Source organism: Polypterus senegalus, chromosome 17 (genome assembly GCF_016835505.1).
Source record: "Polypterus senegalus isolate Bchr_013 chromosome 17, ASM1683550v1, whole genome shotgun sequence".
NCBI lineage: Eukaryota > Metazoa > Chordata > Cladistia > Polypteriformes > Polypteridae > Polypterus > Polypterus senegalus.
In genome coordinates this window covers 38,033,246-38,060,619 of record NC_053170.1, presented here as the reverse complement: position 1 = coordinate 38,060,619, position 27,374 = coordinate 38,033,246, and the positions used below count along the sequence as shown (strand labels likewise).

The 27,374-nt window shown below is 38.4% G+C and overlaps 1 protein-coding gene across 3 annotated transcripts in view; it reads right to left on the bottom strand.

Moving 5' to 3' along the window:
* The window catches only part of sh3d21 (SH3 domain containing 21), a 91,587-nt gene that overhangs the window by 63,811 nt on the left and 402 nt on the right, over positions 1–27,374 (bottom strand). For 2 of the 3 annotated variants that reach the window (XM_039740594.1, XM_039740597.1), the window contains exons 2-7: positions 26,676–26,863; positions 24,012–24,069; positions 17,497–17,609; positions 13,055–13,124; positions 8,928–9,022; positions 2,400–2,451 (exon numbers count right to left, since the gene is read on the bottom strand). In XM_039740594.1, coding sequence (XP_039596528.1) covers positions 2,400–2,451; positions 8,928–9,022; positions 13,055–13,124; positions 17,497–17,609; positions 24,012–24,069; positions 26,676–26,863 — 576 coding nt within the window. The remainder of the gene's footprint in view (positions 1–2,399; positions 2,452–8,927; positions 9,023–13,054; positions 13,125–17,496; positions 17,610–24,011; positions 24,070–26,675; positions 26,864–27,374) is intronic. The other variant, XM_039740596.1, reaches the window with a different exon arrangement.

Below are 27,374 nucleotides of genomic sequence, written 5' to 3'. Positions count from 1 at the left end.
ACTGGTTTTAAATTTCTATTTTAAATGTGAATCAAGTTGCTAATACAGGCACTGCTTTAGACATTACATGCAAAAAATCTCTTATTAGCCCCATTCATAAATTTCACTCAATTTAATAAACCACTTAGTCCTGAATAGGGTTGGGTTTGGGGGTTCGTGCTGGAGCCTATCCCAGCTAGCATATGGCACTAGACAGGGTACCAGTCCACTGCAAGGCGGGACATACATACACCCACCCAACCACACACTAGGGCCAATTAAGTAATGCCAATCCACCTAATTTTCATGTCTTTGGGGGGAAACCACAAAGGCACGAGGAGAACATGCAAACTCCACGCAGGGAGGACCTGGGACATAAAGGCAGCAGGACTACCAATGCACCACTGTGCCACCACCACATTTATACATGTGACCCAGGAAACATTTACTGAGCTTGGCAAGGTTTACTGCTACCACATGCATTTTCCTGAATTAGCAATATTCCTGGTTTAGGGGACCCTATAAATTATACAAAAATCTGTCATCAAATATTGCAGCTTATGTTGATTGTCTACAAGGAAAGACTTTGGTGAGCAGTCATGTTTGGGTGCTAAGCTGAGTAAATGTATTATTTTGCTTAAAGTATTTAAATCACAAGGGTAATTTTAGGATGTAAAGAATTACTACTGTTCCAGAAAACTGCACTAAGCTGAGTTTCCATGATGTGTGTGCCAAAGACCACATGCCCCACTGTCCTCAGTTTCACAGTGCTTCACAGCCACTGTGATGCACTACCGACTGTACAGAAATGAAAATGTCTGTGAAAGAGTCACATGGCTGCAGGAGCTTAACAATTTTCGACTTAACTTTGGTGAAGAGGAGCTCTCCTTTTTCAAAATGTATCCAGTTACCAGGGAGCTTCTAAAAAGATAACCTAAGAAAACGAGTTTCTTCTAGATGCCCAAATAAGCCTTTCACTATTCATCACACAAGCCTGTTATAATTGGCTCATTTAAACTGAACGTTAGCATGTCTTTAATAAGGACAACATGACACCATGTATTTTACCCTGGAATTTTTTTTGCCTTTGTTCATACACACATCAAAGCAAGAAATTCCTGAGAATGATGCTAGGTCTCAACCTGGAAACTGTTACAACAGAAAAATTTCATTGTAGCCTATACTTATGAGAGGGGCGATACTTATGAAATGGAGAAAAGGAGCAGTAACAGTAAATATTATAACTTAAGTGTAGACCAGCGGTTCTCAAACTGTGGGGCGCGCTGAAGCTGTACAAGAGGGGGCGCCGAATAAATGAACACGACATCAAAATAATTTTTTTACATTTTCAAATTTAAATTTGCTATCATATAATCACAATGAATGCATCATAACTAAAATTAAAATAAAACATTTCTAAGGCATAGATCTAATGACTAATATGGGCCTGCTTTAGCGTACACAGCCTGTCCAGGTTTGGTTTGATATTCGAGATAGACACTCTGAGCTCCTTTTCTATTTGAAGTTTGTTTCTTTGATGAGCGGCGCCGCTGCTGCTGCTTTTATAGTTGCGTATTTTCAATCCAGAAAGTTTGAGACGCATCGGTATCTGTCACAAACAATCGGGTAACAGTAGATCAGGTGATAATGCGGCGCGAATGCACCACATTGGCAGCGTAGCCAATATTGCCAAATTGAGTTAAATAATTTACTGCGTATTGGGTTATTTTCCAGATATAACTAACATCGTATGATATTTGTCGGACGAAAATACGTCTCGTGCAGATTGACTTCATCGGTGTCCTCGTTTACGAGATTTTTAAAAATTAAAACATATTTAATCGTTTCTTTACATAAAAAAATAAATAAGAATAAATAATTTAATCCTTGTCTTTGGTATTAGAATTACTAGCAAAAACTACACAAGGCATTTTAACAGTTATTAAAGCAATTTAAAAAAAATTAATTGCAAATATTTCATCGAAGTTAGCCGAAAACATGCAAATCTTATGGAAGTAAAAATGATAGGATACCCCGACACCGCACGAGTATCATACGTTTGTTTGTTGTATCATGGGATATTCTCATCTATCTTATATTATGCAGGGGGCGCAGAATTATTCCAGGTAAAAAAGGGGGGGGGGATTGGATGGGGGCTTGGCACGAGATACTAAAGTTTGAGAACCGCTGGTGTAGACCACAAAACAGAATAGAGAGACAAGCTCAAAGCTTCTAATCACACAGACCCCAGTAGGCAGAACTGCTTAGTCGAGATAAAATGCTAAGTAGAAACAAGAAGGCAGCGTTTGCTAAAGCAAAATATTTGCTTGGAGCTGAAGACATCCAACAGATCATCTTTTTTAGGACGTGCTCAGGTGAATGCTGCATATCAGTGATTTTTCAGGGGAGTACAAATTTACCTGGATGTTTGCCATGTCTCTGCAACACACTGATTTTCTGTTGTGGCTCAGTCTGGAAAGATAACAAATAAAATGCAAAGTGTTTCTGAAACAATCTGTAATAAAGTGTACAAAAAACACATTGTTAAAACTACCATGGGACTAAACAAACATTTTTAAACAATTTCAATGAAGTTACAGTTCTAAAAAGATAAAAAAAATACAGATTCCCAGATAATCTACTTTTAAAAATACTAAGGTAAAAAAGAAACACAAGTCAGCATTGCTTCACAGCTTGAAAGCTCTATTTTCCTTGGGTGTGTCTGCAAAGCACTTACAGCATTATAAATGCTAAAGGCAATTTCAGTGTTATATAATTTGTAAAGAAAACTCCAAAGGCAGAAGTACAGAAATAAATATGAAAAAATGCTTACTATCTCCTTCTTAAGAGGTTAACAGTAGGTGATATGATAGGGCTGTGAGTATTTCTGAACCCTTTACCAATCATGAATTTACAGTGGTGTGAAAAACTATTTGCCCCCTTCCTGATTTCTTATTCTTTTGCATGTTTGTCACACAAAATGTTTCTGATCATCAAGCACATTTAACCATTAGTCAAATATAACACAAGTAAACACAAAATGCAGTTTTTAAATGATGGTTTTATTATTTAGGAGAAAAAATCCAAACCTACATGGCCCTGTGTGAAAAGTAATTGCCCCTTGTTAAAAAAATAACCTAACTGTGGTGTATCACACCTGAGTTCAATTTCCGTAGCCACCCCAGGCCTGATTACTGCCACACCTGTTTCAATCAAGAAATCACTTAAATAGGAGCTGCCTGACACAGAGAAGTAGACCAAAAGCATCTCAAAAGCTAGACATCATGCCAAGATCCAAAGAAATTCAGGAACAAATGAGAACAGAAGTAATTGAGATCTATCAGTCTGGTAAAGGTTATAAAGCCATTTCTAAAGCTTTGGGACTCGAGCGAACCACAGTGAGAGCCATTATCCACAAATGGCAAAAACATGGAACTGTGGTGAACCTTCCCAGGAGTGGCCGGCCGACCAAAATTACCCCAAGAGCACAGAGACGACTCATCCGAGCGGTCACAAAAGACCCCAGGACAACGTCTAAAGAACTGCAGGCCTCACTTGCCTCAATTAAGGTCAGTGTTCACGACTCCACCATAAGAAAGAGACTGGGCAAAAATGGCCTGCATGGCAGATTTCCAAGATGCAAACCACTGTTAAGCAAAAGAACATTAGGGCTCGTCTCAATTTTGCTAAGAAACATCTCAATGATTGCCAAGACTTTTGGGAAAATACCTTGTGGACTGATGAGACAAAAGTTGAACTTTTTGGAAGGCAAATGTCCCGTTACATCTGGCGTAAAAGGAACACAGCATTTCAGAAAAAGAATATCATACCAACAGTAAAATATGGTGGTGGTAGTGTGATAGTCTGGGGTTGTTTTGCTGCTTCAGGACCTGGAAGGCTTGCTGTGATAGATGGAACCATGAATTCTACTGTCTACCAAAAAATCTTGAAGGAGAATGTCCGGCCATCTGTTCGTCAACTCAAGCTGAAGGGATCTTGGGTGCTGCAACAGGACAATGACCCAAAACACACCAGCAAATCCACCCATGAATGGCTGAAGAAAAACAAAATGAAGACTTTGGAGTGGCCTAGTCAAAGTCCTGACCTGAATCCAATTGAGATGCTATGGCATGACCTTAAAAAGGCGGTTCATGCTAGAAAACCCTCAAATAAAGCTGAATTACAACAATTCTGCAAAGATGAGTGGGCCAAAATTCCTCCAGAGCGCTGTAAAAGACTCATTGCAAGTTATCACAAACGCTTGATTGCAGTTATTGCTGCTTAGGGTGGCCCAAGCAGTTATTAGGTTCAGGGGGCAATTACTTTTTCACACAGGGCCATGTAGGTTTGGATTTTTTTCTCCCTAAATAATAAAACCATCATTTAAAAACTGCATTTTGTGTTTACTTGTGTTATATTTGACTAATGGTTAAATGTGTTTGATGATCAGAACATGACAAACATGCAAAAGAATAAGAAATCAGGAAGGGGGCAAATAGTTTTTCACACCACTATAAAACAATGTCTGTCACAGGCTAATGGCATAGAACTTGAGGAGACTGAAGGGTTCCATGGATCAAACTTACTTTGTCATTCAAAACCACACACAGCAGAATGAATTTGTGTCAACTGGTCTGATTGAGTGAAAGAACAACAATAAGAATAAACACAGTTGTCTCTTATTTACTTTTTTGAACTATGGGTGTCTGTTTAGAATGAATTACACAATCTAATATTTGTTTTGGCTGTGGCTTCTCTGGAACTCAGAAGTGGAAAAGTAAAACACCATAATACAACATCTCTGATACCCACTGAATTCATTTCAGGGAGACTTGTGGGGTGGATCATGTCCTGGCAGCATCCTGATCTAAAGCAGAATCCAGTCCTGGAAAGGGCCTCAGTCCACTACAGCAGCAACTTAAGTATACACTCACATACATTAAGGGTCAAAACAGACTTGACAATTAACTTAACTCTCCTACATGTTTAAGACAGTCAAAGAGAATTTCAGAATCTGGAAGTAAACCCATGCTGACAAGTGGAAAATTTACAAACTCCATGCAGACGGTGACTGTATACAGGATTTAAAACCAGATTGTTGGATCTGTGAAGCAGGAGTGCTAACCACTACATGACCATGCTGCCTCAAATTTGGATCACGTAAGTATGAAAAATAGATCAGTAAAGGCACAAATTTTGATGCACAAAGTTTTCAGAACATGTCAAATTGATCTTCATTTAGAGAATCACATTGTGTTCAATGCATAAAAACCAATGTGCACTTTAGTTGATAGCACTTCTATGAATCAAAATGAAATTCAATTTTTAAACTGGCCTATCTGATTAGTCCAATTGAACTTCCCAACAATCGTAAGAATGAAAGTCTAACAACAGAAATAAATACGACAAACAACAGACCCTGGTGTGTACACTGAAAAAGATCAAAAGACAGATGAGGATAGTCAACAAAATAGAGAAGAGTCACCAAGGTACCCTTGGTTATCAGTGTCGGGGAGTGTTACTCTTAAAAGTAACTTAGTTACACTACTCATTACTTACAAAAAAGTAACTAAATAACTTATATAGTTACTTTGAGGCAACACCGGAGCAGACATTAACAGGACCTCAATGAAGATAACCACTGGATGTATGTAGGATCACATTGCATAGCTAGGCTGGAAAAACCTGGTAAACCTGATTCCTGAAATCTGATGCTAGTATACCCATCTCATGTTACTGCCGCTGTAACTTTTATGAGGAAAGAATCTGTGAAAATGGACACAAGGATGGATGATGCTGGGTGGAGAAATAAATGACTAAATGGATAAAAAAGTAGGTTGATATTATTACCACTCAAAGTCAATGTGCAATTATACTATGCAGACACCTGGTAACATATTAAGTTTGGTGGAGGATAAGGTCATATAATGAGAGAAAAGATGTTTCTGGCCACAGGAGCAAACAAGGTCTCCTTTATAGCAAATGAAATGATGTATGCCATGGTAACTTGTTTCAAAGCATAATCAGGAGCCATCATGAACAGAATATAGATTATAGGACATTTAAATCACATAATCAGATTATTATTAATACTGTAGAAAGTTTTTTTCAGCCTTCTTTTTTGATACAAACATAAGAACATACATTTTTCTAACAGGAGGTGACCATTCACTTCATTGGGTGAGTTTGCTAGGCTGATATCGGAGATGTTCCTTTAAGCTTATCCTGCCAGTTTTTATTAACTCAAAGAAAATTTCCATTTTCCTAGCCCTTCACAAACAGTTAAAGCTCAAGTGACACGAAGAAAAAAAAAAAAAAGAAAATGCCACTTTTTTCTCCACCCTCGTTGCCAAGTTCAAATAACATTTAATGAGAATAAATAAAAACACCCCAACATTCAATAGGATAATGCCTCAATGAATGCATTTTTTTTTTGTTAAAAACATTCTTCTTACTTCCGGTAGCAAATATATTTGTATCTACTGTTAACTCTGGACTGGCATACTGTACAGTCATATGAAAAAGTTTGGGAACCCCTCTAAGCCTGCATAATAATGTACTCTACTTTCAACAAAAAAGATAACAGTGGTATATCTTTCATTTCCTAGGAACATCTGAGTACTGGGTTGTTTTCTGAACAAAGATTTTTAATGAAGCCGTTTTTAGTTGTATGAAATTAAATCAAATGTGAAAAACTGGCTGTGCAGAAATGTGGGTCCCACTGTAATTTTGCTGATTTGAATGCATGTAGCTGCTCAATACTGATAACTTGCAACACCAAATTGGTTGGATTAGCCCGTTAAGCCTTGAACTTCATAGACAGGTGGGTCCAATCATGAGAAAAGGTATTTAAGGTGGCCAATTGCAAGTTGTGCTTCCCTTTGACTCTCCTCTGAAGAGTGACAGCATGGGATCCTCAACGCAACTCTCAAAAGATCTGAAAACAAAGATTGTTCAGTCTCATGGTTTAGGGGAAGGCTACAAAAAGCTATCTCAGAGGTTTCAACTGTACAGAATGTAATCAGGAAATGGAAGGCCACAGGCACCGTTGCTGTTAAACCCAGGTCTGGCAGGCCAAGAAAAACAGAGGAGCGGCATATGCGCAGGATTGTCAGAATGGTTACAGACAACCCACAGATCACCTCCAAAGACCTGCAAGAACATCTTGCTGCAGATGGTGTATCTGTACATCGTTCAACAATTCAGCGCAATTTGTAGAAAGAACATCTCTATGGCAGGGTGATGAGAAAGAAGCCCTTTCTGTACTCGCGTCACAAACAGTCCCTTGTTGTATGCAAATACTCATTTAGACAAGCCAGATTCATTTTGGAACAAAGTGCTTTGGACTGATATGACAAAAATTGAGTTATTTGGTCATAACAAAGAGCTCCTAGCATTGCGGAAGAAGGACACTGCATTCCAAGAAAAACACCTGCTACCTACTGTCAAATTTAGTGGAGGTTCCATCGTGCTGTGGGGCTGTGGGGCTAGTTCAGCGATTGGGGCCCTTGTTAAAGTCGAGGGTCAGATGAATTCAACCAAATATCAACAAATTCTTCAGGATAATGTTCAAGCATCAGTCACAAAGCTGAAGTTATGCAGGGGTTGGATATTCCAACAAGACAATGACCCAAAACACAGTTCGAAATCTACAAAGGCATTCATGCAGAGGGAGAAGTACAATGTTCTGGAATGGCCGTTACAGTCCCCTGACTTGAATATCATTGAAAATCTATGGGTTGATTTGAAGCAGGCTTTCCATGCTTAGCAGCCATCAAATTTAACTGAACTGGAGAGATTTTGTATGGAATAATGGTCAAAAATACCTCCATCCAGAATCCAGATACTCATCAAAGGCTACAGGAGGCGTCTAGAGGTCGTTATATTTGCAAAAGGAGGCTCAACTAAGTATTGATGTCATATCTCTGTTGGGGTATCCAAATTTATGCACCTGTCTAATTTTGTTATGATACAGATTGCATGTTTTCTGTTAATCCAATAAACTTAATGTCACTGCTGAAATACTACTGTTTCCATAAGGCATGTCATATATTAAAAGGAAGTTGCTACTTTGAAAGCTCAGCCAATGACAAACAAAAATCCAAAGAATTAAGAGGAGTTCCCAAACATTTTCATATGATTGTGGACTGTGTCAGTCTATTAAATATGTCAAAAATGTGCTAATTTGGAAACAGGTACTCAGCTCCAAAGGCCATTCTTGTATTATATGCAGACAAGCCTATTTCTGTCAAGGAAGAATGGGAAAGTATCAGTAATTTAAAATAAAAAGAAGTACCCATCAATTTTAGTCCCTTCCACTGCGGTCTTTTCTCACCGAGAGAGTGAAAATTCACATTCAATAAGCATTTTTTATTTAACATTCTTTGCCCAGGGTAGTACTGCGACATGGCAGCTAGCAATATCTTGGAAAGCACTTGCCATCAAGTTTTCTGGATGGCTGACAGCTGTGTTGAAGTTCAGAGTTTTACGCTGCCAGGTTACACTGATGTTGTATGCTCGTGTACGCTCTGTAATAGAACGGTAAACACTGTTGTTACGCTTTCACTCCACACACAAATTGCATCTGTGGCCACACAAAGGGCAAATGATAAAAATATAGTCTTCAGCTATTTGATGCATCTTTACTAATAAGGAAGGATGTTATTTTTGTTCTCATAAAATAAATTGCAGTTAGACATATGATTGTGCAATATACCAATACGATGAGCAGGTTCTTAGAAGTTAGAATTATTCAAATGTTCTTGGTGGATCTTACAGCATGTAACTATATCATATTTTATTAGCTATAATAAACTAATGATACCATGCTTGGGTTGCTAATTATTTCAAAGTGGAAATGTATGTTCAGCTACTTTATGAAGCTTTTGAATTGCATAATGAATAATGAATTGCTAGCCTCACAAGAGGAGAAACTTTAACACACTTACTTCTTTCACTTCTTGGTTATTTATTGCTTCGGGAAATTTCGGTCTTGACTTTTTTGAAGAGTCATTCAGTTCATTGTGGATCAGAGGTGAAAGTTCTGTAATCGAGACTTTAACATATTAATATACTGATACCCACAATAGTGAATGTATGCTATATAAAGAAAGAGACACAATTCATATTTTATTGTACATAACATAACGCAGGTTTACTTCTTTGATGGCATGGTGTCTCGTGTAAGGTTAGCTCTTATGTTGCGACCAGTGCTGCCAAGACAGACTCTGAATTCTCAATATAATTTATTATTCATTATCACTCTGAATTCATGTTGTCATAAACAGAGATTTATTGTAATATTAATTTTTCCATGGATTTATTAATTAAAAGCAGTAACAGAATTTCCTTGATGGAGAACACTGCATAGCTCCAAGATGGATGGCCTTCAACTATGAAGGGCAATAATGGCTCTGTCTAAGTGACACTTCCACAATCATAATTTAGACTAAAATCATCTCTCAATGTTGGACAGGCCAGCCTCCACTGCATGCCTCAGTCCACAATTGATTTAAACGTTTATGACACTTAACCATAACAAAGTCTGCCAACCAGAACATATCTGACCACTGCTTCACAAAGTGATACAATTACGGTGCTCTACAAGAGTTAGGATGCTTGCACACAGGAGTCTCCTTGAAATGGTTCAGCCACCCATCAATCAATTTTCAAATCCACTTAATCCAATTCAGCATCATGGGGATTTTACACAGCCGAGTCTGTCAGCATTTGGCATTGGACAGGAATCAATTCAATTTCTGATGTGGTAGCAGTCCATTAAAGGGTACTTACACATATCCATCATCCAACCAGCTATATCCTAACTACAGGGTCACGGGGGGTCTGCTGGAGTCAATCCCAGCCAACACAGGGTGCAAGGCAGGAAACAAACCCCAGGCAGGGTGCCAGCCCACTGCAGGGCACCCACACACCAAGCACACACTAGGGACAATTTAGGATTGCCAATGCACCTAGCCTGCATGTCTTTGGACTGTGGGAGGAAACCCACACAGACACGGGGAGAACATGCAAACTCCACGCAGGGAGGACCTGGGAAGCGAACCCAGGTCTCCTTACTGCAAGGCAGCAGCACTACTACTGTGCCAATGTGCCGCCCTACTTCCACACATATACATATTCATACAAAGCCAATTTGAAGAGGCCAATTAATCGAACACACACACACATCTTTAGCGTAGTGGAGAAAAGAATATAATGAACTGTAGACAGGCAGTAAAACTGCGCCAGGACTGGAACCCAGAACTCAAAGCAAAGACAGAAGCACAAATCACTGCATGAATAGCAGCATCCAAATACCACACGTGTGATTTTCTCTGCAAGTTCCAAAAGTGTCCTAAAAAGGTGTTGGCATCTTTCAACCACACAAATTCAACAATAACCAATGCACATACCAACACAGAGAAGGGGCACATTTCTTAGGGATGAGGATGCTGGTATGCCACCTCTGTGAATGTAATGTTACATTCTAAACTTGAATCTCCCAAAAGTCACCATTAAAAGGTGAAGCTTTGACCTCTGAAGGCTCCGAGACATCAGAAACTTCCTTTCTAAGCACAATCTGGTAAACCACTTTCTGGGACTTTTGTCCCTCCATACAAAGCAATGCAACAAAGCAACCTCATAAACGCTGATCTACATGACATGAAGGAGGGTGACTTAAACTAAACTCAAATTACTTGGCATGTTTTCAGGGCGCACTCCTCCTGCATGTACACACTTGCCCGTCAAAGCAGAAGGGATAGCATCCCTGAAGCATCAAATTCTTTCTGGAGGCACAGGACAACACAAGTTTGCTCTGCCCCTTTTTTGCAAAAAAAAAAAAAAACCAAGTCTGTTTCTTAAAAAATCATTTAAAGCAAAGAGATGGCACTGTATTTAATGTCTATCACGGGCTACTTTGACAAAATATTTAACTTCATTCATAGCTGCACTAAATGCGAAGGAGGGAATAAAATAATAAACAAAAATGACTGAATATTTTGTGACTAAACTTCACAGTAAAGATGGCCTTTGACCAGTCAACTGTTTAACAACCACCCTGATTTCCACCAGATTTTTGCAATTTAGAGTAATTTCATTTGTTTTCTCAAATTCAAATCTGTTGACAGTTCTTCACATCTATAACCTGCTAAGGTAGCTTGTGTCAGAATTATGTGGTTATTTATTTTTTCTTTCCGTCTTTAATAATTACTTGCTATAGTATCATGGTCAGCAATATATTTGTATTTAATTTATGACATTTTATTATTCATTTTCATTTCCTATTGCTTTGATATTGTATTGTTCTGAACTTTAATTGTTGCTGTCATTTTGTGTCCATGCACATTGCCAAGTTATATGTAGCACTATAAGAAAGGTAGCAAGCACAACGAAAAAACTCCAAAAGTTTGAACAACAAAAGGAAAGACTTTGTTAGAGACTAGCACTCAAGCAACAACCAAAAAAAAAAAAACAGAAAGAAAATCTGTTTTGACTTATGTTTCATTTTGTGACTGTCATCTCGGTTCAGTCCTAATAACATGAAAACAGATATGTAATGAATTCAACGTGCTGACTCTGCCGACTGACTATTTCCGCTCCAACTCCCAAGATAAATTTGTTCCCAGGGACTTCCAGCATATTTGCTTGGTAGAAGATAATCATAGATGTTTTCTTCCCTCATTAATGTCAAAATCACATTTATCAGAATAACACCATTTCACCTTGAGCTTCTTTTTCACATACGTAATTGACAGTTAAATCCCCACCTCTGAGACATCAATCAGAGCACTCCCAATATAGAAAATACACACAAACGCTTTCACTATACGACTCTCTATGAAAAACACCTTAAAATTGTTTAAACTACAGAAGGCGCTACAGCAAAGAAGTGTTCTTTTATTTTTCTTAAGAGTCCCATCGTTAGCCACTGCAATTAATTACAATAGATAGATAGATAGATAGATAGATAGATAGATAGATAATCCCCATGCATTAAATTTTCTGAAAATGTACTTAAGTATGCAGCTTTAGTGAGTTAATCGTCATTCCATCTTCTTTATGCTGACCTTTCTACTAGAGCTCGTGAATTTTGTTTATTTTTTCAGACAGACATTGTAGTGCTTACTGTGTTAACCAACTGTTTTGCATTCTTTCTATCATGATCTGGTCACATCCTAGGCGGTGTATCATCCCCACTGCCCATAAAAATAAGGCAATGTACGACAATCAGCATTTGTGCGTATTTAGCAGATCCTCTGATAGGAGTGCATTTTTATTGTAAGATACAGTGCAATCAAACTTAATTCTGAACAGCCAGATTATCTCTTCCTTCCAAGATACCACATTTTTTTAAACAGTCCAGATCAGCCAGATTCCTCATCATCTTTCTTCAAGCAGCGTGAGGCCGACTATTGTCTCGCCATCCTCACCAATGCTGATTGTTGTAAAGAGCTCTTCCTTGTTTAGATCAGCGAGTCACTGAATAGACTTCAACATCGATTCATAGATAATATCACTTTCCATTTTTGCCAGACAGCAGGACAGCTAGCAGCAAGTTGTCACCCTAGCTATTAAATTGGTTATGTGTAGGGAAGGGAATTATTTTTCTTCAGGCCATTCTGATTTATACAGTCTATGAAGGCCATGAACCTTTCATAGCCAAATTGACGTCTCCTCTCTCACAACATTTTAAGTGCACTTTTTTTCAGGTTTCTCCTTTTTTCTGGATATTCAATAAACAGCCATAAACTGCTATGATATGGTATCCATCGGATACTGACATGAGCAGAATGCACCAAGATGATTTATCAACACTGTACACAAGAAATATATAAAGAAATTTTAATTCATTGATTTAAAAAAAAAAGATATTTAAATTTATTTACAGAATATATTGCAGAGCTGTGAAGTAGCGACTAGGCTGTTCACATAATTTTGGATTTTATTTTTTTTGGTTACATTTTGTTAGCCACAAAACTAATTACAACTGGAAAGAATGTGTGATACACAAGTTGTATAAATAACTGAACACATTTTTTATTTAGTCTTTTACCTTTTGATATTGTAGGCTTACCCTTGACAAAATTTGATGGAAAGGCCCCCATTTTGCCATCTTTTTTCCCCAGCCACCAGCCATCTTCTATCTGTTTAGAAATAAACACTACTGTGAGACATGAAAACCAAGGAGAAACAAATTTGCTGTAAGAAAAATCAACTGTATTTGTTTTACATAGTTATTGTTACAAAGTACATTCCACGTGAGCACCAATGGAGCTTCACTTCATCCTTTTAATTCTCTCAGAATTTGAGTGTACGTGAAAGTTACAGGTCAGGATTGAAACTGCAGTAAATCTACTTACACAATGTCAAGAATTCACTAACATCCAACTCTGAATTCAATACAGGTAGTGAAACTATAAAAAATAAAAAATCTTCACATGAGCAGCCGCAAGTTGCAGTTCAGTGTGAAGTGAATGGAAACACAAGTACAGTATGTGGGTGGACTTGGGGGGTCGAGTGGCAGTGGTTGCGTTTTCATTGCTGAACAGTAGAATTATGTATTTTATTATGCATTGTTTTTAGCCCACATAACTTATACAAACCAGCTACACTTGTCTAGGGCCTATCCTAGCAGCATCAAAAGCAAAACAAGAACCAGTCCTGGTCTATTACAGGGCCTACTCGTACATACATACATTCACTAAGGCTTAATCTAGAGTTGTTCACGAATCTTAGTAACAGGGTAAAAGTTAAGCACAAGAAAAAAATCCACGCAGGCATAGGAAGAACATGCAAGCTTCAGACAATCAACCACCAGAGTGTCATCTAAATTGAGAATGCATGACCCATTGGGCAGTAGCACCATTAAATTCAACAACCCCAATGCCCTATATCTGGGGGTTACAAGGGGAAAAAAAAAAATCTAAATTCACATTTTAGATAAAAATACATAACTACTTTCTCTTAAGACCATGTCACTTTAGACAATTTTTCCAGTGATTTTCAGTTGCAGCCTTCAATTAATATATAGAGTCAGAGGCAGTCAGCAGCACGATCCCGTGAAGTCCACAATTCTCTCCAACAAAATCAAATAGGTTTGGGCTTGGTTTGCATGATAGATGACCACCAATGAAAGCTCATCTGGAAATAAAATGCATAGGCTGCAGTGATGAGTAAAAAAAGGACCATGGTTGTTTTGAACCTCTCAAACAGAATAGAAACTTTTCTGTCTGAAGTCTCATGTTTTATGTACCAAGACAGAATAAGGAGAAAACAAAAAGGGCAGAGATTGCAGCTGAACTCACTGTATCTGTATCTATCACACAGGACTGGCTCCGTCAGGCTGCTGGCTGTCAGAAAAAGGAGTTTGCAGGATTGTGTTGGAAAGTCGCCACACAGTCAAGAAAGTTGACATGACGGGCAGCTCAGGGGATGCAGTCAGTAAGTCCGACATACCCTACGACTAGAAGTCATGTAATGTGACATCGGCTTCAGCAATAGTACTGTGCATTTTCAAACTGATTTTGTTTTACAAGTGTCCAATAATTGGTGCAGGTTCAAATGAGATACTTTTCCTAAAAAGTGACTGCATTAAGGTATAACACAGAAAAGAAAGAATATATGAAATCTTTCTCAAGTATTGTTTTCAGTTAGCAGTTCTAAATTGATTCCATTTAAGTAAGAGTGTGGGCCTTGCGAGAGCTGCCACCCCATCTAATCCTGCCAGGATAGGTCCCATAAAACCCAGAGCTGATTTAAGCTCATATGAGGACAGTATGTTATGTATCTCTACAAGGTGGTCCAGATCTAATTATGCAGATCCAGATCGTCTGGATGACTTTGATTTATGTGGGGACGATTCCAGTTTGGCGCAAAGACAATTCTTCATGTCATCATTTCACACGATTGTCCAAGATTTTGAGTGATTTTCTATGTAATAAACTTAAGTTATAGCGTAAAGGAAATTGCATAATTAGATCTGGACCACCCTATTGTATAAATCCATATTCATGTTCATAGCAACATCTATTTTTAATCCAGATTAATGTTATTACTGTACATAAAAAATTAAGTATATTTAAAGTTTTCAGGAATATTAAACACATACACCAACCCGCGGCGTACCATATGCCGCATAATCAGGCCGGTTTTTTAATGATTTTTAAGCACAGGGAGAAAATGAACATTTGAAAAATCGGTAATGTAATAAATCAGTAAGAAAAGCAACATTGTAACAATGCATGGAATGAACCAACACACAATCGTCCGTGACTGAAAACTGGCAGACAGCCATTGCGCCCTGCCTGCTTATGTGCCTATCTCCAACTCGTCACTTGAGTCGTTGTCATCTTTGCACAGTCAACATGCACCTGTGTCTCACGTAGACTTTTCATTGCTCTGTGCGGTTTTGGCTGCTTTTCTATATATAATCCACCAAGACACCCGACCATGGTAGTAGCGCAAATTGCTGTATATAGCGTGTAAAACAGTTTGCTATGGTGCACGTGATCATGCGTCGTAACCGAAAAGACTGCTTACTTCATTTTGTTTTAACCTCAGTTGTAAAGGATTGTTTTAAGGATCCCATGGGATACTCCTCACAAACCGTTTTACACACTGCATATGGCGATTCACCTCCGTGAGAAACATGCCACTATGAACAGCCAACGTCGCTCGGAGGTGCATGTCGCCTCTACGACAGACGAATATAAATGACGGCGTTTTTTCTGTGTCATCGCTTCCGAGTTGGTGGGCGTGGCTCTGCGAGTTGTCGTCGTATCCAATGGTCCTGGAGTTGGTGGGCGTGGCTCCTTCCTGCGTGCGCCATAGGTGTCTTATTTGTCGCCGGCTTAGTGAATCGCTTTCCATGGGTGTCTTGCCTTAGTGAATTATATATATTACAATATTACCGTGCTCACAAAACCCCAGTGCCTCTTGCACCGATTCCCCAAAGTCCAGGGCTCACAGTCTCTGTGTCTTTCTTTCCTGGCTGCCTCCAGTCCTCTCTCCAGCTCTGTCCACTTCCACCCGACATCCACTGCTGACTGGAGGGAGGCGGCCCCTTAAAAGGGAACCCGGATGGGCTCCAGCTGCTTCCCAGCAATCAGTCCTGGCCACACACCAGTGTGGCGGAAGTGCCAGCTGCGCACCCGGAAGCCGTCCGGGTGTCCCCTGTCGTCTTCCCCCCAGCACTTCCTGGTGTGGCGGAAGTGCTGGGCTCCAGGGTGCCGTCTGGCGGTGGCCACGGGCTCCTACAGGGTTGGGCTTCCAAGCCCCCTACCCGTGGCCCCCGATATAACCAGGGCGATCGCCCCCTTGCGGTCTGGAGGAGGCACTAGCCCTTCTCTGGTCCTCCTGGGTGTCCCGGCCAGGGACCACAGTGTGTGTGTGTGTATATATATATATATATATATATATATATATAATCAAATCAAACAAGAAAACCTGCACTCTCTCTATTGTCTTCTGCTGTGCATTACAGTAGCAATGCAATTTTATAGCCATAAGTAATGTATAACACATTCAAATAAATCACTGCTTAAAGGAAATAAAACACATGGACATACAGACACCTACACCACACTAATCTGTGGAACAAAAAGTAAAAATCCAATTTCATTGATAAAAAATTCAATATATTTGATTTAAATCTGTTGTGATTACATTGTGTTCATACAACAACTGGCATGCAGGTAACAGCCACCTTATTTTCAAAGATATGCACACACAATATGCAATTCAATGTTAAAGGTCTAGACAAGTTCATTGCAAGTGAGAATGTACAATAGTTTGTAAAATCTTTCTGAAGATACAACCAAAGATTGTAATAAGTTATCTATAGAAACAATTTTAATTCTAACAGCAAAGTAAATTAAGCTCAAATAGTAAATGTGAAGCAATACTGGGAAATATTACTTATAGCTAGCTTTGTCAGCATTTATTTATTCATTAATTTTATTTCTGAATGGTCATTTGGAAAGAGTGCAAGTTCCTTATAAGGCACACTCATAATCAGTCATGTTGAGGTCAATTTTACAATCACCAGAAGCACATACAAGACTCCAAGGTGTAAAATAAATGCAAAAGCATCTATAACTTTTAGTACAAATAATACATGCATCATCAAAACCACTTAATTCAATTCACAGTTATGGAGCCCAGAGCCTATCGTGCCAGTATTTTAATCAAGGCAGGAACCTCAACCACAATGGCTGCTAGTTCATTAGAGAGCCAACTCCAGTTTACCTAACATAACACGTCTTTTGGATATGATCGTAAAATCAAAGAACCCAGAATAAAATTCATACATACATGGGAAGCATACAGATAGACAGGATGCAGACTGGGATTTGTTCCTGGGAACCTGGGATTTTGAACCAGCCTGCTTCCCTCCTTTAAGGATTTAGCCTTTAGTTTGAGGTAAACAATGTAAACACACCTTAAAACTTCAACTCAGAACATTCATCAGTTAACATAATTGTCTTGGAAACTATTGTCATGGAAATGTTGCCTTACCTCTTTGACAAATTCCACCTTCTCACCCACATTTAACTCAAGCTCATCTGGATTCTGCGCAGAATATGCAAATGCAACTTCACACAATTTTGTGACCTTTTTCATGGACTTAACTGCAAAAAGAATGTAGTTTAAATATGTTTCAGGAATGACTGCTTTATGTTTTAATAATTTTGCAATTTACTTTTTAATAATGGAATCCTAAAAATCAGTTATCTATATAAACAAACCAAAAATGAAAGCAGACTAAAGAATTATCCCCCCAACATCTGAAAAACTTATTTTGAACATGGTGTAATCTGAAGTGCAGAACTTCAAGTGCCATGAACAGCATTGTGTAGACTTACCATCTTTGTTTGCTGATTCTTTCTTTTTACCCCAGCAGCACCAAAACATTAGAAAGACTAAGGAGAACATGCGGCACACCAGTGAACTGGTCAGAGTCTGCCATACAATGGCAGCTTCTACGGTGGACAGCGTGTATACCACTTCCCTTCTACCTTTGCACTTCCTTAATCAGTTCACTCACGCCTTACTCCGTGACGGTGGTAGGTGGCTTTAATGTGGTTTGCTATTGTTTCATTAGATAAGCATCCATTTCGAGTTTTATTTTTGATTCTTTGCAGTTAACTGTATAATACCCACATTAATTTCCACAGAATTATGTCTTTTTTAATGAGTTTATGCTGTAAAAGTACAGTCAGGGCCTGACTTGGCTTACAGTCGAGGGCATTCTAAAAGACAGGACAGCACCATTCTGCCCTGAAGGGATACCAACAAAAAAATGAAAACTATTAAAACTGATAGAATATTCCAGGAGAAAACCAATAATGGAAGGACAAGAGGACACACATTCACCACTCGTATAACTAGAAGTTGCAATAATTAGCTGCCTATGTTTAGGCATTGTGAAGTTAACTATAAATGGACCAACAGGAAATTAGGGGCTACAATGGGACCTCTGGATGGATGACTCCATAAGCTTTACTATGCTAGTTCTGGTCTAGAAGTAGTTCAGATGGTACTGGAAGTGACCCCAGACATATCACTACGATCACATTTAAAAGGGCTCTCGATAAAGGTCTGTGGGGATAGGAGACATTATAAAAGTGCAAGCTAAGGGTACATCTGGTAAGAGGAAAAAAGGTCAGTGGTGTTTCAGAGAGAGGTAAGAGAAAGCACTTCTTGCTTCTTGGAGTGGGAAAGAGTGTCAGCAACTCCACAAGTCAGTCAAAGTCTTTCATTTGGATTAGGGGACTATGTTTTGCTATTTTGTTAGTGTTGTGTGTTCTGTTACTACTTTCAATTCAATTACTGTCACATATTTGTTAGTCTAGATCAGGGATCTGCAAAGTTGGTAATGGAGGACTGTAGTGGCTGCAGGTTTTGTTCCAACCCAACATCCTAATGGGAAGTCAACTTTATTGTTCAAGCAACATTTTTATGCTTCATTCTAGTTGTCCCCTTGATAAGATCACACACCCTTCGGTACTTACTTTAGTCTTAAATACAATAATTGCACTAATTATTTCAAATTGCTCCTTATTGGCAATACAATGAAAATGACAAATGGACCAGCAGCCCTCCATCTAACTTGTTTCCATTTACAAATGTGTGCATTCATCATGAACTACCTGGTTTGATCAAATATTTGTGACCATTTGGAAGTAAACTGAAGATAGGAAAGTGAAGGACTAAGAATTATTCATCAGACAACAATTCATTTGGAAGATATCTCTGGAAGGGAGAGAGAAAAAAACCTGTCCTGACATGACAAAATGAAAACACAAGCAAATCATAAATTTAAATAAGATCTGTTTTTGGCAATTTGTTTCTGATTAATGAAACAAAGAACCCGCAGCCATTGTGGCCCTACAGGACAGACTTTGCAAACCCCTGTCGACATAAATAAATCACTTTAATTTCACCTAGACTTCTCTAAGTTTAGGTTGCCTTGTGAGTCCTCCCCAAATGTCACAAAGCAAAGAAACAAGCAAATCCCTGAGCTACTCAAAACTCCAGATTAAAGGTGGAGGATTTGAAAGCATAAACTAAGGAGAATAATTAAGGTTACTGAAAGGAAGAATCACAATGCAGGGTGGTACTAAATGTAACACATGACCGAGTGTAACAAAAATAAAACTGAATAACTTTGCACTTCCCTGGAGAATAAAACAGAACATCATTTAGATGTGCAGTAGGGCGAAGCAAAAAAGGGAACACTAATAGAAAGATGGAACATGTTAAAATACTGATACACTGCAAGTAGAATTTACAGGGAGGACAACAATTAAGTTAAAACAAAACAAATTCCATGAGGTCAAGCAATTATGATGTTGGCAGCATGGAAGCTAACAGAACAGTTGTTACTTTTGTTACAATCTGTGGAATTTAAATAAGTAGACATCTATATATGGCAGAATTTTGTATGAAGTTTCAAAATGAATAAACTCTCCACTGTACATCTCAGACTGAAACAGAGCACAAAATCGATCATGGGTCATACATAACTTAAAAGTAGAGTGCTGTAATCACTTCTTAAAAGGGGGATACACAGCATAAACAAAATGTGTCTCTGAGCAAACTTTTATTTACAACTGAAGGAAATAACACCCCTCCTTGACCGATAAAGACAAGGTTGGCATTCGAGTGTGGGATCATGCTACCTAGGTCCATATTGAATAGGTAGGGAGCCACCCTTGAACAAAGGCCTCACCCTTTTTTGATGGTAAGATATGAAAAGGGACACCTTTGCACTCCCAAAAACTAATAAATGGCATAATCCTTGCACACATATAAAGTTCACTCCTCTAAAGCATATCAAAATCTATTACCACATAAAACAAAACTCATTTCAGCTTTAAAATATCAAGAGACCAGGTAAAGTGTTACGTGTTATTGCTTTATTAAATGATGCTCATATCTCACGTAAACTATTTAAAGACCTTTTCATGTTTATCTATAAAATCACTGAAGAAAAGCAAATCATGTTTTTCTGTAAATAATCTATAGAGCATCTTCAATGTTATAAGCAACTGATGCTCATTCGATGGCAGGGCTTTGGCATTGTCAAATCAGCTTTGGACAAGATGCCAGTTCACTGCAGGAACCACTTTACATATTTCCATTCTAGCACACACCATTAGGCCAAATAGTGGACCTTGACAAATGCAGTTATTGAGTAATACCACAGCCATTGCATGACCAAAATAACTTGAGTGGACCACACCAAGAATTTTTACAGATAATCATATAAATTTAAAGAACTTTAATCCAAAGCAACATACAAAGAGGTCAAACATAATTGAGCAAACATCAGTCTGGGGGATTGTTTAAGAACAAGTGTAACATGTCTGTGGTGGAGTATGTTTGGAGTTTATGGTAGTGCGGCTCAGGCTGGTTGATGCAGGTATGTACTGTTGAGAAGCTGGCAGCTACAGTGTGATCCGTGTGGAAACGAGCTGTTTGCTTTTTAATGTGCTGATGCAATCTACTCAGCGAGCCATTAATCAAAGCACCTGCATCCACAGAGCATATGAGGAGTCAGAGCACAATAGACAGGGAGCAAGAAAGAAGAGAAAGGAGAAAAAAGGGAGAAATAGAGCTTGTGGAAAAGCCAGGAGTAAAATCAGAAGTGTAAGCTGCTACAGCCAATGGTAGGCAAGGAGATCGGGAAGAGGCCCTGTGGAGAGCGAGAGGAGTGGCACTAGAGCTTCAGGAATTGTTCTACGGTTGCCAAAAGATTAGTAGTAGTATGATGAAGCCAGTCTTGGCTGTCCCAGCAGTGACCAGCAGAGGTAGCTGAGATGCAAGCTTTTTGAATTGATGACCACACCTGCTGGTGTGTAAGCCTTCAATGAGAAGACCCCTATGGGTTAGCAGGGGTGGAGAAGGAAAAGAAAGAGTAAGGTTCGGAGAACAGAGAAGGCACATGATTTAAACTCTTTGTTTTTAGTTTTGATTTTTAACTTGCGTATTACAATTTGATTATTATGAATTGATTATTATGTTCCATAAAGAAGCAATCATTTTATGTACTATTTATTGGATTATTTATTTGGAGAACTGCACTGCACTTATCTTTAGACACTCTTTGCTTGTGGATAAAAGCACTACGCACCTTGCTCCAGCCTTGTTTGTTTGTGTGTGTGTCCTAATTGCACTTGTCTATCCTGGCCTTTATCATTGGTGTTCCAGGTTCAAGAAGATGCCAAAGCTGTGGGTACCCAAGCATCACAAAGCCAAGGTTATAAAATCAATCATCATAAGTGAGCAGCTTTAAATCAAACAGAACCCAAAACTAGTTCATCCTCCCTTTGTTACAAGAATCGTTCAAAGTCATTATCACTTAAGACATACATTCACAGAAACAGAGAGAGAATTATCAAAAGCTTCATAAATACATTGAGGGAATGAGCAGTTTGGATATGGGGAGGGATGGGGAGCTCATTCTACCAGCAGAGAGCTATACCTGAGCAGATTATGGATTGAGACAATGCCATGTAAAGGTAAGTCACCAACTGCTGTTCACAGAAGACCCGAGTAGGCTAAAAGAAGCATAGAACCTTGCGAGTGCCTCCATATACGTGACATGAACTGTCAACTGTGAGACCTTATATAGACAGGTGTGTGCCTTTCCAAATCATGTCCAATCAACTGAATTTACCACAGGTGGACTCCAATTAAGCTGCAGAAACATCTCAAGGATGATCAGGGGAAACGGGATGCACCTGAGCTCAATTTTGAGCTTCATGGCAAAGGCTGTGAATACTTATGTACATGTGCTTTCTCAGTTTTTTTATTTTTAATAAATTTGCAAAAATCTCAAGTAAACTTTTTTCACGTTGTCATTATAGGGTGTTGTGTGTAGAATTCTGAGAAAAAAAATTAATTTAATCCACTTTGGAATAAGGCTGTAACATAACAAAATGTGGAAAAAGTGATGCACTGTATGTCCTCTGTTTGAAAATGGATGGGTGGATGAAGGTTGAAAAGTCAATGCAACTTGATTCTAAGAATATGTAGGAACTGAAAAAATAAATCTATCATTGTTCAGCATGGGTTTTTGTAGAGTATTTTTTCTTTTTAAATCGTCTTTAATACTATTCTGTCTATATCTCTACCTGCAGAGCTGATGCTGACACAACTGTGCGGTCAACTCATTGCAATCAACGTATATATTTGGTTTTCTTTTCAGGGATCTTTTTTATTAATAAAATCAAAGTGAAATCCTTGTGCCAACATTAGAGGAACCAATATATAAAATAAAACCAAATGATGCACCCTCTTCCACCCTTGTCTACCCTGTCCCGTATCCTCCACCAGGAGAAGCAGCATCTCAGCACACTTCCAGACTTAACCAAAGGAGTGACTGAATCAGATAAGCTTTATGCTTGGAAGCAGCAGAATCCCAGTTACACACAGAATCACTGGATGCCCCAAAGATTAGTTATAAAAGGCAGACTGCTGGCTCTTCAGTATAATTTGGTCTGGGGTCTTCCATCTTGAACCAAGGAGAAGTTTAGAAGCTACTGTGCAAAAACATAAAAACGTATGCTGGTGCACAGAGAGAAAGAGGCGTAAAAGACCTAGGAGAACCTGTATTATATATATTTAATCTTTTCAGAGTGTTTACTTCCCAGTAAACTTATTTTCTATTTTAATTACAGTGAAATACTTTACTATTAAATTATACAATCGTATAATTGTTGAATGCTTTGCAGTATGAAAAATACCATAAAATGAAGATTATTATGTCTTTATTTCTTTCACTGGTTAAATAATTGAACATTTTCTGAATAGGCTGAATAAATTCTTTACCTAAGCCCCTTTTCTTAACCTGAACCAAGCACTGTGTGCACGTGTACATTTATACACCTCCAGTAAATGATGCGATATTAGACTGTTACTAAACAGGCAAGCTCAGTGCTAATGTTGCATCATAGAATATTAATTGTAATGCTGACTTGCCTGCACCTGACCTTTTTCTCAAAGCTCTTTCCCCTTGCTGATGCTACCTATGGCTGCAGCTGTGCCTCCCACTCATTACTGCAGAGTATTTCGGTGAGCAGTGCATTTACTTCAGGTCTGGATCATTGAATCTTATCATCATCTCTCACTTGGGAGTTTCTTTGTTTATCTAGGCATTGGTAAGTTTTTCAAAGCTGCATTTTGTTTTTATTGAATTTTGTTTTTGCACATTCATTCAACCTTCCTAAAATGATTTTTTTTTTGCCATTGTCACATGTTGCTGGAATAAGTTTTACCCAACTTTTATAAGGAAACACACTAAAAAATGTAAAAGAATTTGACTGATGTTACATTTGGGAAACTCCATAGGAGGGAAAAAAAACCCCATTAAGCCAGCTCTAATTGCATTGTTGAACCCATCCAGTAATGCTGTGGCTCAAAACAACAATGGCTAGGAGAATGTAGGCATAACAAAGACCAAGTTCTTAGTAACATTAGTTTTGGGGACTAAATAAGAAGTCCATCATTACTGTACAAGACATTACCTTTTCGCATGCTTCTTGGTTGTTTTTTGTGATCGCCTCTTAATTCTGTGGGAATTTCCTAGGACAAGATAATTAACAAACATACAGATAATTAAAACAATATTCTGAAAAGGCTTCCTCCACATTTTATGTGTAACAGTCGTGGTGTAAATCTAAAACTGTATTATTGCTAGAATGGGCAAAGACCTGTGAAGCTGATTGACTATCTCCAGCTTTTGTTTCAAAGACTCAGAAGCTGAAGCGCCCCTCAGTAGGAAGTTAATTACTGGCTCATTTGGTAAGTTTATTAGCAGGAGTTGGCCTTTCAAAAAAGCCTCTAATGGCAGGATGTGCAAGTCCGTCCTGTAAAACTGACCAAGTTAAAGCCTTCAAAAGGGAAAAATCAGCTGATGCCATTTATAAAAGCTGACCATAAACAGAAACACGAAAAGCCTGTTTTTTCAAATTGCTTACTCCACATCTTAAGCAACATCTTTAAACATCTGACCACAAACAATCTGTATTTTCAGGTGTGGCAGTATTTACTTATTCAAATGAGTGTTTGTTTGACTCGTACTGCTATCCAGTAATTAAAGTGGAGAATATACGCTTGCGACATAAACCAGCATGTTGTCAGCACTGCAAGTGGGGTTTGCAATAATAGCTTTGGCATCAGTACGAGTATAATCAATATATCACAGTTCCAAATATTCCATTATGCCACTTAGAAGAAACTCTACCAGTCATGTTTAAGCGTTTCTCCGATTCTGATGTATTATTTTAGAGCAAATTTGCCAAGGCTCAATTAAGGTAAGCTATGAAATGATCCGTGCATTTGAAACACAACATGTTGTAACTTTGGCTTGGTTTTGCATAACCATGATAATGGGACTATAATCACTTAATTCTTTTTTTGTCAGGGGCACAGTTAAAAACAGGTTTATGATATTTTATGCAAACCACAAAGAGCAACTAATACTTATAATAAGTTAAGGAATAACAAATACCCATCTCATGAAAACATATAGTGCTTGTAAAGAAAGAATTTACTCTCTTAGAATTATTTTCACTTTTTATGGTTACACTACATTAAATCACAATGGATTTAATTTGTTTTTTTGACGCTGATCAACAAGAACAGACTCTTTAATGTCAATGTGAAAACCCACCTCTGCAAAGTGATCCAAATTATTTTACACAAAATAATTGACTCCATAAAAATTTACCCCTTTAAAGTCAGTTTTTACTTGATGCACCTTCGGCAGACATGACAACCACAAGTCTGTGTTAACAGGTCTCTGCCAGCTTTGCATTTCTGGACACTGCACACTCTATCTATTCTTCTTTGTCAAAATGTTGAAGTTTCTTTCAGGTTGCATGGGGATTGTGAGTGAACAGCATTTTTCCATTCCTGCCACAAATTCTAACTTGGCTGATATCTCTGACACAGCCACTCCAGGACATTCACATTTCTCTTTTTAAGCCATTCCTGTGTAGCTTTGGTTTTACGCTTGTGAAGGCCGTCTTGCTAGAAAACAAATCTGCTCTTCTGGTGAAGGTTTCTTGCAGACTGCGTCAGGTTTTCCTGCAGCATTTTACTTGCATGCATGTTTCTCTCTAGCTTCACAAGCCTTTCAGGGCATGCTACAGAAAAGTACCCATAAAGCATGTTGCAGCCACCACAGTGCTTTTGATAATGTGCAGTGTTCAAACGTGACATTTAGTCTGATGGCCAAACAGCTCGTTTTTGGTCTCAGTAGACCATAGAATCTTCTTCTAGTTGACTGTAGTCTCTCCCAAATTCTAACTGAGCAGTCCTTGCCACTCTTCCATACTGTAAAGCCTAAATTAGTGAAGTACTGAGGCAACATCTGTCGAATTCACAGTCTCTCCAGTCTTATCCACTGCAGTTTGTAACTCCTTCAGACATTCTCACAGGTCTCCTGATGACCTCCCACACTGGTCTTCTTGCATGATCACTCAGTTTTGTAGCCCTGCCATACTCTGTTTTTTTAAGGACTAATTTTACTGGACTCTATGTATATTCAGTGACTTGGACATTTTCTTGTATCTATTGCAACTTGTGCTTTTCAGTCACCATTTCCCAGAGCTGCTTGGGATGTCCTTTTGTCTAGCTAGCTTGTGTAGCTTAGGCCATTATACTGACTCACGACAAGTCGGTCCCTCCACATAAAGTGCAGTTATACTATAATCGATTGAAATCCCGGACAGATGATCTCTATTGGTCCAAGTCTGTGACATGTGAAACTAATGGGCTGCAACAGAGAGGATTTCGGTGTGTCATATTAAAGGGGTGAAAACTTTTGAGATCAATTATTTTGTGTTTTATATTTGTAAACAATTTGGACCACTTTGCAGAGATCGGTTTTCAATTAACAGTAAAGAGTTGTGAGCAGTGTCTGAAAAGTTAAATGAATTCATTGTTGTTCAGTATAATAAAATGTGAACGTTTCCAAGGGGGTGAATGCTTTATGTACGCAATGTATTTTACTGCTCTACATTTTTTCCACAAATCTGTACAACTATTATACACTAAATAGTGAAGGCATGCAAAAGTACATTTATTTCTGCTGCACAAAAGGCAATCCCCCTCTAGTACCGTAGTTGTTGTAAAAACACAAAACTACATTCTTGAGAACTCGTACCGAATGGGTCTCTGCTTACCTTCACAAAGCTGTTTGGAAAAACTCCTCTTTTGCCATTCAGCTCTCCTTCCAGCCATCCTTCTTCAGCTGCTTTTCGGACATTCTTGATGACATCACCAGACTTTATGCTCAGCTCATCATCCAACTGTGTCTCGAAGTCATACAGAACAAGAACCTCTGTGAAAAGAAAATGCCCTTTTTTTCCCCCTGAAGACCATTTAAGAAAATAGAAATCCTTAATGTATGTGTTTTACAGCTAGTAGACTAAGTAACAGAAAACCTTGATTATCAAGCAATTACTTTACTAATTCTTGTTTATATCAGCAATAAAAGAATTCAGGAACAGCAGTTATAGAGCAGGCTGGGAAACAGTTTGCAACTGATTGTTTTTTTATTTAATTACCAACTGACAGACTCTTGTGCTCTAAAACACAAACTTTTCTAGAGACACTATTAATTTGGAATTAGATTTAGTCATGAAACAAATGGCTTTAGGCATATAAAAACTGTAAGGTCACAATGCTGAGCTCATTATGTATTTTTCATTTACCTAAACGCTGCAAGTGTTGCTATAAATCTCCAAAACAACTATAAATTATTAAAGCACAAAGTGAAAACACTCATGATTAACTAAAAACATGAACATCTTTGACACATACATTTTTATTGACTACATTAGGACTTTAGCGTTCTGTAAATTTTAGTCAACCATAAAAGC